This window comes from Somniosus microcephalus, chromosome 16 (genome assembly GCF_052327205.1).
Source record: "Somniosus microcephalus isolate GS21.2 chromosome 16, FLI_Smic_1.0, whole genome shotgun sequence".
NCBI lineage: Eukaryota > Metazoa > Chordata > Chondrichthyes > Squaliformes > Somniosidae > Somniosus > Somniosus microcephalus.
Window position 1 is genome coordinate 76,337,633 of NC_141002.1, and position 23,075 is coordinate 76,360,707.

The window sequence follows — 23,075 nt, forward strand, 5'->3', positions numbered from 1 at the left end:
GTTTCCTGATGTGGAGGAAGATGGAGGAGAAATAGTTATTTGCAGAAATGAAAAACTACAGGCTACGAACTTTAAAAGTGTCGGTATTTGAAAATAAACTTTAGGTGAAAACATACTGTGACTAATGTAAATGTTTAGATTAGGGCTGCAATGAAAACAGTGTATTTTAGCTTTGAAGCTTCATTCACGTGGCACAACAAGGTTTTGGCTGCCATTTCAAAGTAAAATGGCAATTGTTGGGGGATCAAAGTCATGGGTAAGGGAAGCGGGATCAAGCCAAGGAAAGTAGAAGCTGTCTGGAATGGGAGGCTTGAAGTCACATTTTTATCCTGACTTGACAGGTGTAATATTAATAAATGATCTTCCAAATATTCAAAGTGATTTGCATTCCTGTACTAACACACTCACACATGTACTTCTTTGATTGGAAGGGGCCTTTCTGGAGATGAAAAGCTGCACAACTCTGGTTCATTGAAATTGGTATTTATTTTACAGCAAAAGAGCAACATTTCAACTAAGAACATAGAGTGAAGTTAAATTCACTAAAAAGGATGTAATGTGTTATTTTTATTCTCCGGATGTGAGCAACACTGGCAAGGTGGCATTTATAATTCATCTCTAGTTATCCTGAGGCATTGAGAGTCAGCCACATAGTTGTAGGATTAGAGTAGAGAGGGATGGTGGGTTTCCTTCCCTGAAGGGCATTAATGAACCAGTTGGGGTTTTTTTAACTGCAGTCCAGCAGCTTTCATGCTCAATTTTCCAGTGCCAGACCAAAAATGACCAAATTTGTCGAATTTAGTTTCACGACTTGCCATGATGAGATTTGAACTCATAACCTCGGGGTGTCCAGTCCAGTATAGTAACCACTATGCTACTGTAATCTGCACTGATATTCTTCGCCACGTGATTTGTCACCTATCCTAATTCTACTCTCTTGCTTGATCTCCATATCCTTTAATATTTCTCTTTTTTTTAAGCAACTGTCCAATTCCATTATAAAATAACTTATGGATTCCGTTTCAACAATGATTTTGAGGCAGACAATTTAAAATGCCCGCTGTGTAATTAGATTTATTTAGTGATTATCTTAAATCTGTGCCATCTCATTATCATTGCGCTGAACACTCAAACCAGTCTGTCACTATTTATCTTATCATAACCCTTCATAATCTTGAAAACGTAAACTTGAGGTGATCCAAAACTCGGCTGCCCGTGTTTTAACTCGCACCAAGTCCCGTTCGCCCATCACCCCTGTGCTCGCTGACCTACATTGGCTCCCGGTTAAGCAATGCCTCGATTTAAAAATTCTCATCCTTGTTTTCAAATCCCTCCATGGCCTCGCCCCTCCCTATCTCTGTAATCTCCTTCAGCCCCACAACTCCCCGAGATATCTGCACTCCTCTAATTCTGCCTTTTTGAGCATCCCCGATTATAATCGCTCAACCATTGGTGGCCGTGCCTTCTGTTGCCTAGGCTCTGGAGTTCCCTCCCTAAACCTGTCCACCTCTCTACCTCGCTTTCCTCCTGTAAGCTGCTCCTTAAAACCTACCTCTTTGACCAAGTTTTTGGTACCTGCCCTAATTTCTCGTTATGTGGCTCGGTGTCAAATTTTTTGTCTTACAACACTCCTATGAAGCGCCTTGGGACGTTTTACTACGTTAAAGGCGCTATATAAATAGAAGTTGTTTTTGTTGAAAGAATTCTATCGAGTCACCCTTAAAATTATCAGCTCTAAATTAAAAAAAAGTCCTAACTTCTTATGTTGTTCTTCATAATTGTAAATCCTCATCCCTGGTGAAATCCTCGTGAATCTATGATGCACCTTTTCCATTGCTTTTATATCCTTTTAGTAGTGAGAGACCAAAATTGTATGCAATACTCCAACTGCAGCATAACTAAGGTCTTGTTTAAGCTCAACATTATCCCCTTGCTTTTGTGTTCAAGGGCTGGATTTTCATTGAGGAGGCGTGTAGGAGGCGGGACTACAACTTTTGGGGTTGTAGTCCCGCCTCCATCGATTTGTAGCCAACCCACGCAATTTTGACTTGATTGACCTTGTTGAGCCCACCCAGCGGGCTCAGCAGGCCAATTAAGGGCCACCCGGCAACAGGTGACATCACAGATTGATATTTCATCTGTCAAGACCTTTTGACAGATGAAATATCAGCGTTCGACAGCTGTTTGAAGCTGCCAAACACTGACAATCTGTACTCTAAGTTAATTCCTTCCTCTCAGGATGATTTAGAGATCTCTCCAGAACAGAAAGCTGAATGCTGCAATTTTTGACAGATCGCAGCCATTCTGCTTTCTGTGCCGGTGAGATGAGGGACTCCCGAGACCTGAAGGAAGGAAGGCTGTAAAGGTAAATAAAACTTCTTTAAACACTTTAAACACACTTACCTCTGCACTCATGCACCCATCACTCACCTGAACACCGGCCATCTCGACCCCTCCAAGCCCTTCATCCCGACGGCCCGCCTCGCTAACTTGGCGTGGTTTGGAGTGGTCTGGAATCCCACAGTTCAAGAATGAAAATAGGGATTAGGCTAAAAACTGCTTGTTAACTACCTGTTAACAGGCAGTTAATTGGCACTAATCCCCTTCCCGCCTCAGGGAGGCGGGTCCCAGTGCGGGCCGGGTACCCGCCTCCTTTGAAACTGGCATGGAGGTGGGTTGGGGGGCGGGGTGGCTTCGTGTCCCCCCGATTTTGGGATTTTAGCCCCCCACATGCCTCCAATCCTGCCTCCACAGCCCAATGAAAATCCAGCCCATTTGCCTCCAGTTACAAAACCAAGGCTTGTGTTTGCCTTTTGTTATGGCCTTAACCACGTTCGCTGTCACCTTTAATGTGTACCTTCATATCTAGGCCCCTTTGATTATTTACTCCATTTAAAATTTGATCATTTAAAGTATATTTCCTTCCCTGTTCTTACTTCCAAATTGTGTTACTTAATATTTTTCTACATTGAGCTGCCATCTATCTGCCTATCCTGCTAGCTTTTCTATGTCCTCCTGCAGTCTCCTGAAATCTTTGTCATAATTTGCTACGCCCCAATTCCAGCAAATTTCAATATTATTCCCTCAATTCCTTGGTCCAATTCACTATATATGCAGTGAAAAGAGCAACCCTTACACCGACCGCTTTGGCATACCACTCACAACATATTTCCATTCTAAGAAACTTCCTTTTACCCCTGGCCTTTATTTTCTGCCCTCCCATCATCTCTTTGCACAGCTAGCGAGACAGTTGGCGATCAGAGAGAAAGGGAACAGGAAGAATCTGTAGACAAATTTCATTAATTTGGACCTTAAGACATCTCTGCTGAAATAAGGAGGTAAATACTCAACTTGACGGCTGGGCATAAAACAGGCGTGCGGATTTTCTGACTGCCTGATTTTCATTTCTAGTTTTATGCCTTCATGGTAAGTTGAAGAATTACCCCAAGGTCTTTAGTCGTAGATTTTACTCGGTTGTTATTACTTTATTGTAAATATTTTAGTTGTGAATTCTTCTATAAATGATAATTGATTAAATGCTGTATTTCAGCAGGCCAGTAAAAGGCTTTGCACACAGGGACCTAAACTGTTGATACTTCTCAATTGGGTACATTAAACACAGAAAAATATAATTAATCTGATTTATTGTTTTTACTAATAGAACAGTATTTGGCAACAAGTGTTCTGAATAGTAATAATCTGCCTCATATGGGACCTTTTGTTGGATTGACTGGCTAGTGTTGAAGGATTTTTTTCCCCAGTGGACCAATGTCACTGCTCATCTATGCTGAATTTCTCCACAAAACAGTAGCAAAGACATTCAAAACTTTTTGGCAATAGACTGTTTGTGAGGTAAATGAGCACTGTGAGTAAAAGACTGTCAGTATTAGAGACACCACCTTCATGATAGCTTTGATACTTCTTTTTCATTTGTTTACAAACACACAATAAAAAAAGAAAAGACTTGCATTTATATAGCGCCTTTCACAACCACCAGATGTCCCAAAGCACTTTACAGCCCATGAAGTACTTTTTGAAGTGTAGTCACTGTTGTAATGTGGGAAACGCGGCAGCCAATTTGCGCGCAGCAAGCTCCCACAAACAGCAATGTGATAATGACTAGATAGTCTGCTTTAGTGATGTTGATTGAGGGATAAATATTGGCCAGGACACCGGGGATAACTCCTCTGCTCTTCTTCGAAATAGTGCCATGGGATCTTTTACATCCAACTGAGAACAGACGGGGCTTCGGTTTAACGTGCCATCCAAAAGACAGCACCACTGACAGTGCAGCATTCCCTCAGCACTGCACTGGAGTGTTAGCCTAGATTTTTGTGCTCAAGTCCCTGGAGTGAGACTTGAACCCACAACCTTCTGACTCAGAGGCGAGGGTGCTACCCACTGAGCCACGGCTGAAATGGCAACAATTGTGTGGAAATATATTATATTCGGTGTGCATGGGAAATGACACTCAGCTTCTGTCCCTCTAAAAGTTTTGCTAAACACTAAATGGAGACATGAAAGAGGAGCTGCTGCGGCGAATCAAACGCAATAATGCCATAGGTGCTGTCCACTTTTTAAATAAAGCTGCAAAACTATCTATAATAAATAATGTCCTCAGTGGGTCAGTGCACACTTTGTCGTTAAGGCATTGTCCAGTGTAAGCTATATAGACCAGGAAGGCTTCCTGCCTGTGCTGAGTTGATCAATCTTGGCCAGGGTGATAATAGGGGTGCTACAATTGGCCTCAAGGCGAGGGAGGAGAAAAATCAACCAGGGTTCCCACACCTGATCTTTCTCAATGGCTCCTGGTGAAAAGTGTGCGTACATAGAAATTGCACCAGGACAGAATCTGGCTTGGTTCTGATGCTCCGCACTGTTGAATAAGCTACTCGCGCTAGCAGTCTCAGCTCACACAGGAAGAATGGCCACTTAGACCAGACACATGAAGGGTGCTGGCACCTGTGCAATCACGTGTCAACATGGCTCACCACTTTAAGGTGAGGAAGGAAGAAAACAGGGTGGGAGGTGTGTCAGTGTCTAACATTATGATCACTATAGGTAAATCAGGTACATTGCTTAAAAGTACAGGACTGCTAATGAATTTGCACAAAACATTTGCCAATACTTTGAATTTTTTGGGTGTTTACTACTTGAAAGTGGAATTCAACACACAGTAATGACTTCTATAATTACTAACAGCTTTGGAAAAATGTCCTTTCTGCTGCAGGTACAACACATGTCAAAGGCATATTCCTTTTCTCATGCTATGTGGTGCGTTTGCCACACTGTGTCCTCCCTGTTGAACATCTGGCAGCACTGTCAGCTTTTCTATCTGAAATGTAAACCATTTTTATGACACGTGTCTGAAGTCAGATTTCATTTCATTTGAAAACTGTGTTGTTTTTGTTCATCAGACAAGCTGGCCTGAACAAAGCAGCTGAGAAACATTACGGATTGGCAGCAGGACTGCGACCCAATGTAAGTGAATACAGTCATAACCAGAACAGCAGCATCACATGATTAACACAGACCTCTGTATCTTACATCATCCGAAAACAGTGCCCCCCCCCCCCCCGCTATTAAATGCACTTAAGGTTGTGGTTACACTGCACTACTAGTCTGAGACCAGTAGCTGTGCCAGAAAAGAACCCCTGTTGCATTGTGTAGCTGGGGAATCGCACTATGCTTGGCAGGAAAGAGCTCTGTGTATGTGCGCGCTCAGGGAGCTCTGCTACTACCTGGTAAAGCTTTAAATGTTTTGAAGAGTGTAGGCGGGGGTGTTTGGTTTGTCAAAACATTTTTTTTAAAAAGACTGTTGTAATTATATGATGTGCCCAAGCAGGTCTAACTTTTTTTTTGCTTTGGCTCCTCTGCTCTGAAGTTATATTCCACACAATATGGAGCTCAGGTGGTGCGAGCCAGCCTCTCTGAGGGGCTGCGCTCCAGATTCAGATCGGGTACGGACTCTGGAGTTTTGCTGCCACTTTTGTGTTGATACAGAGTGCAAACTGCACCCTCAATCTGTTTTGCACCATTTCGGTATACAGTGGGATACATAGGAGGAATTCACATAAGGTATGCTACAAGACAGAAAGCAATATATTTGAAAACATACTATTTTATACTCTTTGTAATAGGACAGATTAAAGAGTTCAAATTGTGATGATACTTACATTGGCTACACCAGTAGATAAATGAACAGTTGATGGAGCATCTGCGGTGGAAAAAATGGGGGTTGTAGACTGCAAAATGATCCATTTTCAGGAGACGGTATTTAATTATGCACTTAACACATAACCATAGAAATTACTAGGTAAAACTGTGGCTTTATAAACACTCTACACTTAGCGGCAGTGTGCACTAAACAGATGTACATTTAAGTGTATTTTTGTCCATAGTTAGAAGTCATCATTTTGTTCTAAATCCAAAGTACTTGTTACACATCAAGAAACATTGCTGCTCTTATTTAAAAAAACCCACCTTATTCAGTGCTGACAAAAACAGCTCATATCGCTTTTAGCCACCACCTATGGAAGACACTAAAAGACGTTATTACAGGAGAAATGGGTTTCCATGTGTAAGTGTTCTATAACTATGTGAGTCAAAAGAAAGCCCGTTATATAACAGCAACAACTTGTATTAACGTAGTAAAACGTGCCAAGGCGCTTCACAGCAGCGTCATAAAACAATATTTGACACTGAGCCACGTAAGGAGAAATTAGGGCAGATGACCAAAAGCTTGGTCAGAAAGGCAGGTTTTAATGGGGGGGTTGTGGGGCTGGAGGAGATTACAGAGATGGGGAGGGGCGAGGCCATGGAGGGATTTGAAAACAAGGATGAGAATTTTAAAATCAGAGATATTGGCAAATTAGAGGGCCATTTTTAATTTTGAATTAGAATTATTTTTACATATTAACATTTAACTTAAAGTCAACATGAAAAATAAATACCAATTTACTGTCTTTGTGATGATACTCAACCTACATTTCCAAAGGATATCTGGGACATTTTGGATGAGACATTAAGTAATTCTGGTGCAGGTGGAGCGTCCAAAATCCAGAGTTCGGAATCCGGAATGTTCCGGACTCTGGGACGATTGGTTGCAGGGTTGTCAGGAATCCGTAAAATGTTCCGGAATCTGGACACCCTGTTTCCGCTGCCAGCCGGGCCCAGGCATTTCCGGACTCGGAACGTGTTTCTGACGTCCGAAGTCCGGAAATGCCCGAGCCCAGGTTGCGATATTTCCGGACTTCAGACGTCAGAAACACATTACGAAGTCCGGAAAAACACAAAAACCGTGTCCCGAGGTTGCCAGATTCAGGACGCTCAACCTGTATATGTGACATGAGTTACTAGATAAAACATGTCAATACGGGGTTGTGGTGGATGCCAGCTTCTTCAGGATCACACTGGCCGTTTTCATCTTTCTTCAATGAAAGCAATGTCTCAATGCAGGTTTTTGCTTGCGGTGTATAAATTATATTTTCAAACAGCTCTCTTTCATGGTTTAAAGTTCATAGGATGTACTGAAAGGGCATCCTTTGGTTTACTTGCAAGATCTGGTACCAAGTTATGAGGTGAATTTATGGCAAAAAAAGTAAGCAATTGCAGGAAGGATTTGTCCTCCACCAATCTATCACTCAATACTTGTACGGATGTCAGCCTCATACAAGTCCCTTATATGGATCTGTCAGTGCAGTTAGAACCTGGATTCAGCAGTTAGTAACAACCTAGGCTGTTATGGGACTTTAGACTTGGATGCCTGGAACATTAGAGTTGTCCTGAATAAATCAATTCTTCATGCTAAGGGCAAATGTCCATCAAATAGCAGATATGGAAACTCCAATGTGTCCCAGTGCAGACATTGCATCGCTAGCCATGGCTTCTCCTCCATTCGTACCTGGAGTTTAGCAAGGAACATAGGAACAGGAGTTGGCCATTCATCCCTCTTTCTCATTTACATGCTACCGCTCGGCGACATTAACCATATGCAGGAGATTAGCTTCCATATGTATGCAGACCACGCCCAGTTTTACTTTTTCACCACTTCCCTTGACCTCGTGACCGCAGCTTCAGCATCCAATTTGACCCTGAACTGTACTTAAAATTCCATATCCTATATATCATTAAGACAGCGTAATATCACCCATCTCTGCCCTTACCCCACCCCCACCTCTGAAAATCTTATAATGCCATTGTTACCTCCAAACTTGATGTTTCCTGTTGCCTCCTTTCTGAGCTCCACCCTCCAGAAACTCCAACTCCTAAGGAAAGAATGAAATTACATTTATATGATGCTTTTAACGTGCTCAGGACATCTGGAAGCGCTTCACAATCAATAAATTACTTTTGAAGTGTAGTCACTGTTGTTATGCAGGCAAGTTTGGCAGCCAATTTGCACACAGCAAGGTCCCACAAATAGGAGTGAGTTAAATGAACAGAAGTCTTTTTAGTTTTAGTAATGTTGGTTGAGAGATAAATGTTGGCCAGGACATGGGAAGAACTTCCTTGCTCTTCTTTGAATACTGTCATGGGGTCTTTTACTTTTTCACTTGCATGTTACTTGCACCAAGCCCTGTTTTTTTTCTACATCCCTGCCCTTGCTGACTTACACTGGCTCCCTGTATCCATCATGTTAAATGTAAAATACTCATTTTCATCTACAAATCTGTCCATGGTTTTATTTTGGTGGCAGCGCTTGGCTTAGAGGCAGACCTTTGGCCTCTAAGTCAGAAGGTCATGGTTTCAAGCTGCACTTCAGATCCTGAGCATATAATCTGGGCTGACACCATGCAGTACTGATGGATTGCTGCAGTGTCAGAGGTGCCATCTTTTAGATGAGACATTAAATCAAGGCCCCATCTTCCCTGACAACATTGTCCTAATTTGGCACCAATTGTCACTAAATTGACCATTTTACATGGCGAAGCCACAGAATGGATGCGGAGGGAAGTGGAAAAATGTCACACCGGTGGTGTAAGGGTGTGCTCTTAAATAGCTAGAGGTTTACTCTACATAACAACAACAACAATGTTTATTTATATAGCGCCTTTAACAGGAGCGTTACCAAACAAATGCAATGACTGAAGCTGACATTGGGTACCCAAAGTGTAAAATGAATCACTCCTCTGCACGCAAGACCCCTCATGTGGCTGAGCATAAAATTTACCAAAAAAAAAGTTTCAAAGACTGGGTGTGCATATCCTGCAGATATACTGCAATCAATATACAGTGCAAGTGGTGTGAGGGAACCCCTTCAAAGAATTGGCACAGAAGTTGCAGGAACTACACACGTGGCAGAGGTACAGTGCAAAGTACTGTGCCACACTAATAGCAAAGATGAAGTGTAACTCAGCATTAAGGGAACTATGCTTTCAGAAACCAAGGAAACGGATATCGGAAGTTTTGCTGCATTTCCTCTATGGCCTTTTGTGTAACTCTTTCTGCTGAGCATTCCTTTTCCCTGCACTGTACACGCACATGATTTTGAACAGCTGTGTTCGGAGGAGCTGATTCTCCCACATCTGCTGATTTACTTTCTCTTCTGTGCCTGAAAAGGAGCACTTTGAAGTTTTGTCTGAAACGCATTAAACAAAAGTTAAGTGTATTGTTACATTTTGTTTTCTTTGGTGCCCACATTGAGTTCTGTATTTTCAAAATACCCTCCTCCTGCTTTTAATGCCATGACCCAGAAAACATGTGTGCTGTTAATGGAAAACCTATGTATTTGTACTTCATATCCGAAGTATTGTGACAAACTTTCGTTTTGCCCGTCAGAACTATGTGGGAAGTAACATTTTTCACTGTAAAATGTTTCTATCCAATGTCATTCCATACAAACAATCACAGGATACTCTGTCTAGAGTTACACCTCCAGGCAAAGCACAGAAATTATTATTAAAAAGTCTGCATAGTTTGTAAATCTCTGTGGTCAGCAGAGCTTTGCAGACTGGAATCAGTTTGTTGCCATTCAAATTTGTTAAATATTATATCATTTGTATTAACAGAGATGCCAAACATGGAATTTTGTGCATGCCAGACTGACAATTACCAGTTATTTTTGCGTGGCTCCATGTATTACTTTGAGTAACATATCTAGAGTCAGATGGAGATTGCCATGCAGAAAGAATCAAAAGCCTAATAAAAAAATGTTCTCGGTGGAACGTGATTGATTTGACCACCCAGAAATGAACTTGGCCAAGACTGCACGGCATTTGATTGTCAATCAGTACCGGCAGGGACTTTCTATGCCCTGCTCCTACAACAAATGCAATTTAACAGTCACTTAATAGTTTGTTTACTGGTTGGCACAAACTCAACTAAAGTTAATAGCTTCACCTCACCAGTATCGGTTCTGTACCTCTGAAAGATCAATTATGTTGTCTCATAGTATATTTGTTTATTCTGGTCCTAAGTTATTTTCAGCTTGGTTGGCTTGTATTAACTTGTGCTGAACATTTGAACAAAGCCCTGAAAAGTGGTGATCTCCCCCCCCACCCCCGTCCCAAGTTTTATTCTGAGATAGTTTCTCTAAGTGTCTCTAGCTGATATTAATTTAGAACTTGCACAGAAAAAAATCAAAGGAGCACATTATTTGACAACAGCCGGTAGTTTGACATAACATCCCTCTTGGATTTTACTTGTCCATGTGAACGTTGCATAGGAATGGCATGATGATTAATTTACTTCGTTGTGAATTTCAAGGTTTTGTTAAGTTAACTGTCTTTGCTTCAGTTGATGTTGCATTTGTCCGCTCTTTAGCTCACTATGTAAAACGTCTCATCTACTGCAGGAAATGAAGCGAGTCTTTTGATCATTTGACCAGCAAAGCTGTAGGTGGTGTCATTTGTTATGGAAGTCTCGCAGTGGTGGATTATTGATCTCCAGCATTAATGACTGTCTTTATTGATGAGGTGAAAAGTTTCATCAGCTGCATTCAATAAAAGACAATCTGTTTGGGAAACTTCGCCACTATACATTCATTTACCATTATACTGCCCATTAATCATGTGACCCGCAAAGCACACTAACATAATGATGGTGGGATGTATCCTGAAGCAAATATAATGTTGGAGATCTTTTACAAAGAAAATGAATGAGCAAATCAAGTTGCAAAGAAGGCTCTGTGAATTGTGTATGTGATCAACAGGGTTTCCTATTCAGTACTTGGAGGACTATGTGTCCCTTTTGCCAACTAGTCTTAGTCATTGAAGGTACATGGCAACAGAAAGGATAAAAATGAGAGGAATGTTTTTGGCTGGGTGGGGGTGGGGTGGGGGGAGGGGTTGGTTGGCTGCGCTGTCCCAGGAACAAAGTCTTTGTGAAGCTGAAGACTGATGCCTGAAAACCAAGGTTGGTGCGTGAGTTTCTCAGGTTACCAAAGATGTGGATATATCCCTCTTCATAAACCAGCAGGGAAATTGGCCGAATACCAACTCTTCCTGTCCTATTTGACAATGGATAGATATGGTTCCGCCCCAGTAAATGAAAACAATTTCACTAAAAGCATCTTTGATGTACCTTTGCTGTTGCAGCTCCAGTCTGTGGCTTCAAATGCTGTGATGACAGGACACTGAAAATAATGTGCACATACCTATGAAGTAATTTCATTTTTTAAAGGGACAGGTGCCTTCAAAACCTAATGGTCAGGTTTTTGACTAAGTTAGTGGTTCAACCCTTTAGAGAGGTTAATTTTCTGAACTATACACATACATGCTAACCATCTAAGTTTGGCAAAGGCAGTCAGGAATTGGGGGGCCAGTCAATGTTTGTGGACGAAAAACAGGACAAACCAGCCTCCTTAATCCAGGCACCATTCCTACGTGAGTCGTACTCTACTGTAAGTGATTCTTTCAACGACATACCGTGGGTACAAATTCTTGCAAGATCAGGAGGAATTCCCGCCCACATATGCAGTGGCCAGAATCACAGAATGACTTGCAGTAGCAACGAGACTTGGAAAGGAGTAGAGCTAGAGAGAAGAAGGCACAAGCTTCGAGTATTGCTATGGGGGAGGGTGGGGGGGGGGCAGAGGTTGTGTATGGCATCTTGGGGAGGGTGGACAAGACAGAAGACCAAAGTGAAGCATTGGGGTTAAAATAGGAGAAGCTGGGAGTGATACTTTGAGAGCCAGGGGGATTGGGGACAGATTAGAAGGGGCACCGTGTACCTTGTTGGGCAGTGGGGGTGCGGAAGAGGCGAAAAGCTAGGAGTAGTGCTTTCAGAGAAAAAGGGAAAATGCCAGGGCACTTTGGGATTGGGGTGGAAAGGGTCAGTATTAACTGAGGGGGAGAGAAGAGTGCCATCTTGAATTGAAGGAGTTGAAAGGAGAAACTGTGGCAGCTTGAATGGGGGCTGAGATACCAATTTGAACTGGGGTAGGGGTGGAAGAAGAGTACCATCTTGAATTAGGTTGGAGGGGGAGATGAGTGCTGGCACGAACTGGAGGGGGTGTAAGAAGAATGTCCGTTTGATAGAGAGAGGAGTTGAAGAAGAATGCCAGGTAGAATTGAGGGAGTTGAAGGGGAGAAGAGTACCATCTTGAACAGAGAAGCGAAAGAATTTCAGATTGAATTGGGGGAAAGAAGAATGCTAACTTGAGCTGCATACAGGGTGTTGGAAGAAGAATAGCAACTTTAGCTGGTTTGGAGGGGGAGATGAATGGGGAAGATGTATAAGAAATGTCAACTTGAAAGGGAGAAGAGAGAAAGGAGGGTGCCTGGTTGAATTGAGGGTGAACATAGGAACAGGAGTAGGCAATTCAGCCCCTCAAGCCCGTTCTGCCTTTCAATCAGGTCATAGCAGATCTGTACCTCAACTCTATTTACCTGCCTTTACTCCATATCCCTTGATACCCTTACCTAACAAAAATCCAACAATCTCAGTCTTGAAAATTTCAACTGACTCAGTATCACTGCCTTTTTAGGAGCGGATTTCAGATTTCTACCACTCTTTGTGTGAAAAAGTGCTTCCTGATTTCACGCCTAAATGGCCGAGCTCTAATTTTAAGGTTATGCCCCCTTGTTCTGGATTCCCCCACCATAGGAAAGAGGGTTAAATTAAGGGAGTTGGAGGAGGAGAGAATGGGCTGGATTTTCATTGAGAAGTTTCGGGGTTGTAGTCCCGCCTCCATCGAGTTCTAGCCAACCCACGTGATTTTGACTTGATTGACCTTGTTGAGCCTGCCCAGGGGGCTCAGCAGGCCAATTAGGAGCCACCTGGCAACAGGTGACGTCACAGATTGATATTTCATCTGTCAAGACCTTTTGACAGATGAAATATCAGCGTTTCACAGCTGTTTGAAGCTGTCAAACACTGACAATCTGTAATCTAAGTTAATTTCTTCCTCTCAGCATGATTTAGAGATCTCCCTGGAACAGAAAGCTGAATGCTGCAATTTTTGACAGCTCGCAGCCATTCTGCTTTCTGTGCCGGTGAGATGAGGAACTCCCGAGACCGGAAGGAAGGAAGGCTGTAAAGGTAAGTATGTGTAAGTAAAATTTATTTAAACACTTTACACACACCAAACACACTTACCTTTGCACTCATGCACCCATCACTCACCTGAACACCGGACATCTCGACCCCTCCAAGCCCTTCATCCCGACGGTCCGCCTCCTCTAACTGGGCGTGGTTTGGAGCTGTCGGGAATCCCACACTTCAACATTAAAAATAGGGATTAGGCTAAAAACTGCCTGTTAACTACCTGTTAACAGGCAGTTAATTGGCACTAGTCCCCTTCCTGCCTCGGGGAGGCGCGTCCCAGTGTGGGGCGGGTACCCGCCTCCTTTGAAACTGGCATGGAGGCGGGTTGGGAGCGGGATGGGGTCGGGACATCCGATTTCTGGATTTTAACCCCCGCACGCCTCCAATCCCGCCTCCACGGCCCAATGAAAATCCTGCCCAATGTCTTTGTTAACTGGCTGGAGATTTGCGGGGGGGGAAGGAGTTGTATGTTGGTGTAAACTGTTGTGCCTCTGTAAACTGGGATAAGGAGAAGGACTGGAGCTGGGAGATGGATTGCTCCCATAACTCTTGGGAAGTGATGGTCTTTTGAAAATCTAAATGGCAAGTTTTTCAAAATTTGCCTGGAGGTTGATGATCGAGACAGATTAGAAGGGGCACCTTGCTCCTTGTTGTGGAGTGGGGGTCCTGAAGAGGCCTCTGCCCTCTGCCCCCCTCCCCATAGCTGATAGTAGCTTTCAAAAGGGAATTGGATAAATTCTTGAAGGAGAAATAATTGCAGGGATATGGGGAAGGAGCGGGGGAGTGGGACTAACTGGATTGCTCTTCGAAAGAGCCGGCGCAGACTCGATGGGCCGAATGGCCTCCTTTCTGTGCTGTACTATTCTATGTTTCTATGGCTGGAATTTTCTCACCTCGGCGGGTCCGGGGCGGGCGACGTCGGTGGCGGGTCCCAGCTCCGCTGCTGGCTCCATCCCACTGCCTAAAATGATTTTCCCTTGATAGGGCTTGTTAAGCCCGCCCTGCATGTTTCCCGGTCCATTTAGAGGAAGTGGGTCTGGTGACGTCATTTCATCAGCCGGTTTCCTTAAAGGGACCATGGCCAACTTACTTTTGAGATTTGTGCTGTCAGTGTTCTACAGCACTGAAGTGCTGCAAACACTGACAAGCACTGCACAGACGTGCACAGCTGCCCCCAGGTTCTCCCATGTCTCCCTCCATATGCTTATGGAGGGAGTCACAGCACGCAGGGAGATTCTCTTCCCTTCAGATGGGCGGAAGATACCTCCGCAGGAGACCAATACAGCCTGGTTGCACATTGCAGAGGAGGGCACAAGCAGGGATGTCGTCAGGAGGACCTGGGTGCAGCGCATGATCTCGTTAGATCACAAAATGTTAGTACAAAGCCACACTCACCTTCATCCTGCTGTGCCTCTCATCACATCCCCATCACTCTGCCTTCCCTACCCTACCCCTCCACATGCTTACTCACACCAACTTACCTTGCACCTCCACCCATCCCTCTCTATCTACATTATCACTTCCCCATCTCACGAGCCACCCCTCACACTCACCCTCATCCTAGTGCAATCATACCAACTAACAACACACAATGTTCACGTAAAATTTCTGTTAATGTGCTGTCAAACATTGAAACCTTTATTTTCAACACTTTGCGTTCTTGGACAGATTTGTGTGAACATAAGAACATAAGAAATAGGAGCAGGAGTAGGCCAATCGGCCCCTCGAGCCTGCTCCGCCATTCAATAAGATCATGGCTGATCTGATCCTAACCGCCAATCTACTATCACAGAACCATCTCCTGAATCTAACAGAATTAGACACACAAACTAGGAGCAGGATCAGGCTACACGGCCCCTGGGCCCGCTCTGCTACCCACAGGGCCATGACCGATCCGAACCTAGACTCATGTCCAAATTCCTGCCCGCTCCCCGTAACCCTTAATTCCCTTTACTTCTAGGAAACTGTCTATTTCTGTTTTAAATTTATGTAATGATGTAGCTTCTACAGCTTTTTGGGGCAGCATATTCCATGGACCTACCACCCTCTGAGTGAAGTAGTTCCTCCTCATCTCAGTTTTGAAAGAGCAGCCCCTTATTCTAAGATTATGCCCCCTAGTTCTAGTTTCACCCATCATCGGGAACATCCTCCCCGCATCCACCCGATCCAACCCCTTCACAATCTTATATGTTTCAATAAGATCGCCTCTCATTCTTCTGAACTCCAATGAGTAGAGTCCCAATCTACTCAACCTCTCCTCATATGTCCATCCCCTCATCCCCGGGATTAACCGAGTGAACCTTCTTTGTACTGACTCGAGAGCAAGTATGTCTTTTCTTAAGTATGGACATCAAAACTGTATGCAGTATTCCAGGTGCGGTCTCACCAATACCTTGTACAGCTGAAGCAATACCTCCCTATTTTTATATTCTATCCCCCTAGCAATGAAAGCCAACATTCCATTGGCCTTCTTAATCACTTGCTGCACCTTTGGAAGTGGCTTGTTGAGTTGCAGTGAATGGTGAGATATAACGTTAACCCCCGCAATGGTGATGAGCGTGAAAGCAATGGCCTGGGCATTGTAGGGATGCTTTATGGTGTTGGTGTGGGGGTGGTGCCAACCTGGCGTATCATGTGGCAGCCAGGGTGTGCCTGGTGATGGTGGTGTTGGGGCTGATAGTGGTTGGATTCTGAGGACCAAGGTGAGACAGTATAAATTGCACCCATGTTGATGGAATAGATAGCAGGTGAGGTTGAGATGACAGAAGCTATCTGTCAATGGTGAGAGAGGTTGTTCCAATGAGGTGACACTGGATGGAGAGTTTGCGCCAAACACTTGCAGCCTGCATAAAGCTGAATCTGTCTTCCAAATGGAGTAAGCAACAGCTTCTGAGCTTGGAAGGTGAACAGTTGTGAGGTGGGAGCTTCAATAGCACATTTCAAGCTTTCAAGTAACCAGCTGATTAAATGGCCATTCAACTCCCGCCTCAGATTCACTGACATGATCCCCAAGCAGCAAAGACCCTGTGAGCGAGCAGTTAAACAGAAAAGGTAAGGTAAAATGCAGTCTTAATGATCTCTGAACAAGACAATAATCAGCTTAATTGGATCCCCTGCCAGTCGGGAAACACCCAAACTGACTGTGAACAACAGCTACCCTCAGTAAACCCAGATTTGCATGAGTAGCAACAGAACTTTTCTTACTGATATCTGTATATATTCTTTGGAGCGGGGTCCCGACCCGCTGTCAAAAAAATCAAATTTCCCAACCAACCCACCACCGATCCTGCCCGCTGACCCTCCAGAAAATCCAGTCCTATGATTCTATCAATTGTGAAGTCTGAAAGTGTTTCTAATAAAATAAAATGCATAATTTTTAACATAAAATTCAATATTTTCCATAAAAGCATGCCCTGAAGCCCCCCAGAAATGTACCACTCGTTGGTGTATGGAGAGGGGCCACATTTGGGTAGGGTGTGCATAATTCTAAATGTATTGCCAGTGGTCCTGACGAGAACAACCCCATGTTCAAATCCCCTATTTCCTATCAGGCAATTTAAAGAAAAGAAAATCCATGAAAACATTACTCTCTCATTATTAGAGTATTGCTACTGGGAGGAAGAAGTTTTAAAATAATTTAGTCTCAGGGTAATTTTGACATTGGATGATAGTGTAAAACGAGTGATATCGGATTGGCTGCTCGTTATACATCTCTCTCGATTTTAATTTCTACTAAATCCAATGGAAGTGAAAATTGGAAGAGATATATAATGGGTGGCTGATGGCAATATCACCTATTGCCCATTTTACACTGTCATCCAATGTCAGAGTTATTCCCCTCCGCAAAAAGATAGTAGTTTTCAACATAATTGTGAAAAAGTCCTTTACTTTTTGATGTAAAATATGCAGTGCCAATGTTCACTGTAGCTTCCAGCATACTGTGAAATGTAGCAAAAAACAACATTTTATGAGAGGGTTATGTCCCCAGACCTATGAAGAAAATAAATCTTGTGCCTTCAACATTTGTATCCCCCCTTCACTCTTTCTTGTAGTTACGCTTCTTTTCTGTGCTACGAGTAATGGAATGTTGGATATACCGACAGCTTAAGTTACAATCCCATGTGGCACTGCACTTGCAGTGTGATTACTTGTTTTGATGTGTCATAGGTTTATCCTCAGGGCTGCTTTTGAAGCTGTTTTGTCAGCTTTAGGCCCTTTTCTAGGTTGGCAAGTATGATTGCAGTTTGGAATTCCTTTGTCCTGGAAAGTTGAACTGGAAACGCAGTGCCTTTTCAACACAGAGTGAGTAACTTTCACCTTCACTGCCCAGGTGATAATCTAGCAGTGCAGCTCACTCATGTTGTAGAACATGCCCGAATATCATCTCTTTTCAATGGGATGAAACCTGGTTGGGCTCTACAATGGATGGATGATCTGTGCAACTCAGCCAGATTATCACCCAGGCAGTGACGGTGAAAATTTACTCCAGAAATTTTCTGTATATATCTTATATATATAAACCGGTACGTCTCTCTGTCTGTCTCTCTGTCTGTCTCTCTGTCCGACTATACAATCAAAAGTTATAGAGCGTACCTACACGTATGTTATATTGAAAGAAAGCTTATCGTTGGGGGACTCTCGTAGGCGTATTTACTTTTTTGTCAGACAAAAATTGTTTGGACAGTATACAAAAAACGTTCAAAAATCCTCAAAAATCCACTCATTAGCGGTTGACCAATCCTACCTCTCATTAGCGTTGAGTGACGTGCTGCTTGACCAATCCTACAGTTCACTCACCTGATGGTTGACCAATCAGTGCGTCATGGGCAGGTCCTAATCCTCCAGTCTCCCTAAACTTCGCCACCATTTTTTCCATCCCCACAGGGACAGCAGCAGCAAAAGAAACCCCCACATTGCGGCTCCCGGTCCCGCTTCCGCCCCGCCGGAGCGGCAGGTAAGTTGGGCTCACTCGGGCCGTGCCTCGCAACCGCTCAGCCCGACACACACAGCGGTCGGTGCAGCGGCCGGCCGTCAGCCGCGCGATCCGCGGGGGAGCTCAGCTCGGGTCCATCTCGGCCCGACAGCCCGGCTGCGCCTCAAGCGCTAGGCCCCGCACGGCCGCTATCACAACGGCACCGGGCCTCAGGCGCTAGGCAGGGAGAGGGGGGGGAGGGGAGGGAGGGAGAGGACAGCACAGGGAGAGGGGAAGAGGGAGAGAGAGGGGGGACAGACAGGGGCAGGGAGACCGCGCGGCCCAAAATTGCCCTGGCAACGCCGGGCACCCCCAGCTAGTATATCATCATAAATGTGTGCTGATTCGAAAAAAGGCAGGTTACCACTTTAAAAAGTCAATTGATTTTGAATCTTACACAAAACTATTTGAATTGCAACTTTCATGTACTCATATGGGTGAAGGACTGACTAATATGAGCAGTTGTTTGTTTTTTGTCCCCTGCCTGTAAGTCAGTGTTTAAAGATTGTTTCTGTTTTCCCTCTCACTCTGTCTTCTCTTTTCTGACAGTACCCCGCAGCATTGATGAACCTGGGAGCCATTCTTCACCTGAATGGAAAACTGCATGAGGCTGAGGCTAACTACCTCCGAGCTCTTCAACTCAAGCCTGATGATGCCATTACTCAGTCCAACCTTCGCAAACTGCGGAACATCATGGAGAAACAAGGCTTGAATGTGCAAAAAAAAAGAGATGGTAAAAGTTAATCAGACAGAATCTTGCAACACTAAATTAGAAGTAATCGGCAAAGATGGGAGGGTTGAAAATCTGCTGGTCGTAACCCTGGCGATGCCCTCCAGCACTGACCCCATTGGAGCTTGCAGGGTCAGTGAGAAGGCACTTGCTTCGTATGGGACACGTCGGCTGCATCTCCTGCACTCGCCTACACATGGCAGCCAGAAACTCTGGCATCCGTCCGATCTTCAGAGGGCGAGTTGCGCAGGTTCCTCCCCCCAACTCCAGCTATAGTCTCCATAAATCTTTAGAAGATTTTAATAAAAATTCCTTTCCTTCGGGATCCAGGCAGCTTGCCCACTGGTGAGGCCCTCATTCACTCTAATGAAGGCTGGTATGCCCCAACTCACTTGGTGCACTGGCCTCCACTGATACACCGGAGCCCAGCTGTGCTGAAGGAGTAGAGACACCCTGCATAGGAGTCCCTGTCCCTGGGTTTGCCCTCTTGCTGTCTGTCCTTTGTCTCGTCAGGGGCAGTTGGAGGTTCTGCCCTTACAAGGCTAATGGGAAGCTCCCAGAAATGGTGGAGACCTGCTTATTGGGGAGGGGGTTTCACTGGTCCTCTGCTGGAATTCCAACCCCTGATTTTAATCAAGCTTGGCCTCCCTTGGGTCTGCCTGGCCAGCAGGCAATCAGAGCACTTAACGAAGCAGATTAGTGAATAAGTGATGCATTTTGGATGAAGATATACATTATTAACAAATTATTTTTTTCATTTGGAACACATAAGCCTCAACACTTCCACAGGCCTGACACACGTTGCCATGATTCACACTGTTTTTGCTCAAATGTGCCTGTCTACTCTGCATCTAAAAGTGGCCGATTACTTTTGCTGCAATTTACCATTTGTAATCAAGTTTGAGAACTCCTTGTTTTGCAAATTGTCAAAAGCTGTGTGAATTGGGGCCACATACCTATCAGGACTGATGGACTATAGAGGAGGGTTCTGCCGAGTTATTGGTACAATGGCTATCGAATTTTGAGGCCGAGTAGTTGTAAAGTGCTCCCACATCCACACCGGTGTCTTTCACGTTCGACGCAACGCTATGTATGGTTCTGGAGTATTGTACACAATTGTTCAGAAACAGCTTTAATGTTGGTTTTGGCAAAAATATATCAGGCCATTTCATTGACCATGGAAGATGTGGGTTACTGCAATTAAAAGGAAATGGGAATGGAAACATTAAACTGTATCCCCTTCTCCTGTAGCAACAGCAGAACCCTTTTGCTTTTGAATACAATACACTTTAATAAAAGGCATATTTGTTGGAATTTTAGGGGAAAAAGAAAAAAATCATGAGCTGCATGTGTTCTATTGCTGTTTTTCTTTTTGTTTGTTTACATCTATTATCTCTTGAATGACTGAATGCATTCAACCTTTTTTTTCTGAACAGATGCATTTTTACGATTTCTAAGTCACAGCATAAAGACATCACTTTACATCTGTACTTCATTCTTTTTTTGTGTGTGATTGCGTGGCAGAAATGACTAATTGCTCTGACTTTGTTGGCATTGTGTTGTAGCAATGATTCATTCATGGGTCTGGCCGAGAGTTAAGGGTGAAACCTAAGCCATGCAGGGCAGACTTCCTCTCTGCCTGGCCAATGCTTTCAGGTTGTGAGAAAAGCTGATAAGTATTACATTCATGTTGCTGCTCAGGGATTTCATACGGTGGAGTAATTCCAGACGGTGCTAAAGAGCACAGAACATGTTTACTAAATTAAAAATTTTATTTTTTGAAATTGTTCTATTTGTATAAATTATCCAAATTTGTAGATGTGTTTCCTTTTGTAAAGCGACCGCGTACATGCCAGCTTAGTAATTCACAAGCTTTTCCCCAATAAAAAAAAAAGCAGTGATGAAAATACGACTCAAGTGTGTTTGTGGTACTTTACATTTATACTCGCAACTTCACGGCACAGCGTGAGCAAATATGTCTGGTAACAAACTTCAGAAATACAACTTAGCGATTGTATAGGCTTAAGAGTAACTGCCGAACGTGAACAAACCTCTGCAGCCGCTTTGAATCTGACATTTGGACAAGTGATGGTATCATTTCAATAAACTGCATTGACACAAAGCCAACAGAAGTGTTGGACCTTATAGTTATTTTATTCAAAGAAAGCAGTAAAAAGACATAAATTTATAATCTAACATAATAAACAACAAGTGACACATTCATTGCTGACAAATGTACATCAGGTATTAAAGCCAAAATGCATTAACAGCCATTTATCCAACAGCAATAATGTTTCTGAAGGGACGATGATGAGAAATGACATTTTCTATTTACACATGTTTAAAATATTATTTAAAGCCAGTTTACATTTGTGGTATCTGTCATAAAAATGTAGAGATATAAAAAAAAATTCCATTGTTTCGAGACCACATCTGATATGATATGAAATGTAATCATTTAAATTTCTATGGCCTAGAAATTCAGTTGCGTTCGCCAGCCGTTAACGCCATAAGAGGGGTATATTTCCAGCGCTAGGCACTTAGCGCCCGGGCGCAGACCGATCTGCGCCTACGCCCAAATTCAGTTGACATTTAGCGCTGGCGCAAAGTGTTTGCGCCCGCTCAGCTGCGCGCGCAGCTTATGACGTCATTTCGTCGTGCAACGCTGTTTGTGCGCCCCAAACCGGAAATTCAGTGGCGCCCGCCCAATGTGGGCGTGGCGCTGTTAAGAACTGTGAAGTGCAATGCAACAGAGGCCCTGTGGGCCTCGGGGAGCGCTAATTAAAGGGCACTTACACTGACCTATAAAGCCCAGCCATTTTGCTGCAATGACTTTACTGCTTTGGATTTCTGGACAGAGACCAAGGGACAGAGCTTACTGATTTGGGACAACATAGGAGAGGTATTTTTGGCTTCTGGCCAGAGCTTTGACATTTGAATCATTGTGATTTCACTGTTTGCAACTTTATTATGGGGGCTGTATGGGGGTCCAACCCTCAGTTGCAGCATTATGTGCGAAGGGCTCGCAGACGCTGTGAGAGACGGCCAGCCATGCCTAGACGCAGAGGGGCCATCAGGCGTCGGCAACGTAGGCCTTACCCACTCAGGCAATACCGGCAGCAGGTGTCCTATCTCACCATGACTGCGGCGCATTGTGTTAAGAGGCTGCGCTTCAGAAGGGAGGTGGTTGCAGAGATCTGCCAGCTGCTTCACAGAGATCTGCGTCCACAGCTGATGTGCAGGACGTCTCTCTCGGTGGAAGTGAAGGTCACGGTGGCTCTGAACTTTTATGCAAGCGGCTCCTTCCAAGCCGCTGCAGGGGACATAGCGAACATCTCCCAGTTCGCCGCGCATCGCTGCATCCGGCAGGTCACCGATGCACTTTTCGCGAGGAGACACCAATTCATCTCCTTCCCCATGACCCTACAGAGGCAGGAGCAGCGTGCAGTCGGATTTGGCAGGATCGCGGGCTTCCCCATGGTGCAGGGCGCCATTGACTGCACGCATGTGGCTATGCGGGCACCTATCGACAATGCCGAGGATTACCGCAACCGGAAGGGCTACCATTCCCTCAATGTACAGCTGGTGTGTGACCACAGGCAGCGCATCCTAGCTGTCAATGCCCACTTTCCAGGAAGCAGCCACGATGCATTTATCCTGCGCCAGACTACTGTGGCTGACATGTTCGAGGCACAGCCTCCACCAAGGGGATGGCTTATCGGGGACAAGGGCTACCCTTTGTGTACATGGCTCATGACCCCACTCCGCGCGCCCAGGACCCCAGCGGAGGAGGCATACAACGAAAGCCATCAAGCCACAAGGAACATCATAGAGCAAACGATAGGCGTCCTCAAGCAACGGTTCTGCTGCCTGGATCGTTCCGGC

At 44.3% G+C, this 23,075-nt stretch overlaps 1 protein-coding gene across 1 annotated transcript in view; it reads left to right on the forward strand.

Annotated features, from left to right (window-relative positions):
* Nucleotides 1–21,102, forward strand: part of LOC147106305 (protein O-mannosyl-transferase TMTC2-like) — a 141,859-nt gene extending 120,757 nt beyond the window's left edge. The window contains exons 11-12 of the mRNA XM_086009296.1: nt 5,418–5,481; nt 19,010–21,102. Of these exons, the coding sequence (XP_085865422.1) occupies nt 5,418–5,481; nt 19,010–19,204 (259 nt within the window). The 3' untranslated portion in view covers nt 19,205–21,102. The remainder of the gene's footprint in view (nt 1–5,417; nt 5,482–19,009) is intronic.
* Nucleotides 21,103–23,075: the final 1,973 nt, after the last annotated feature.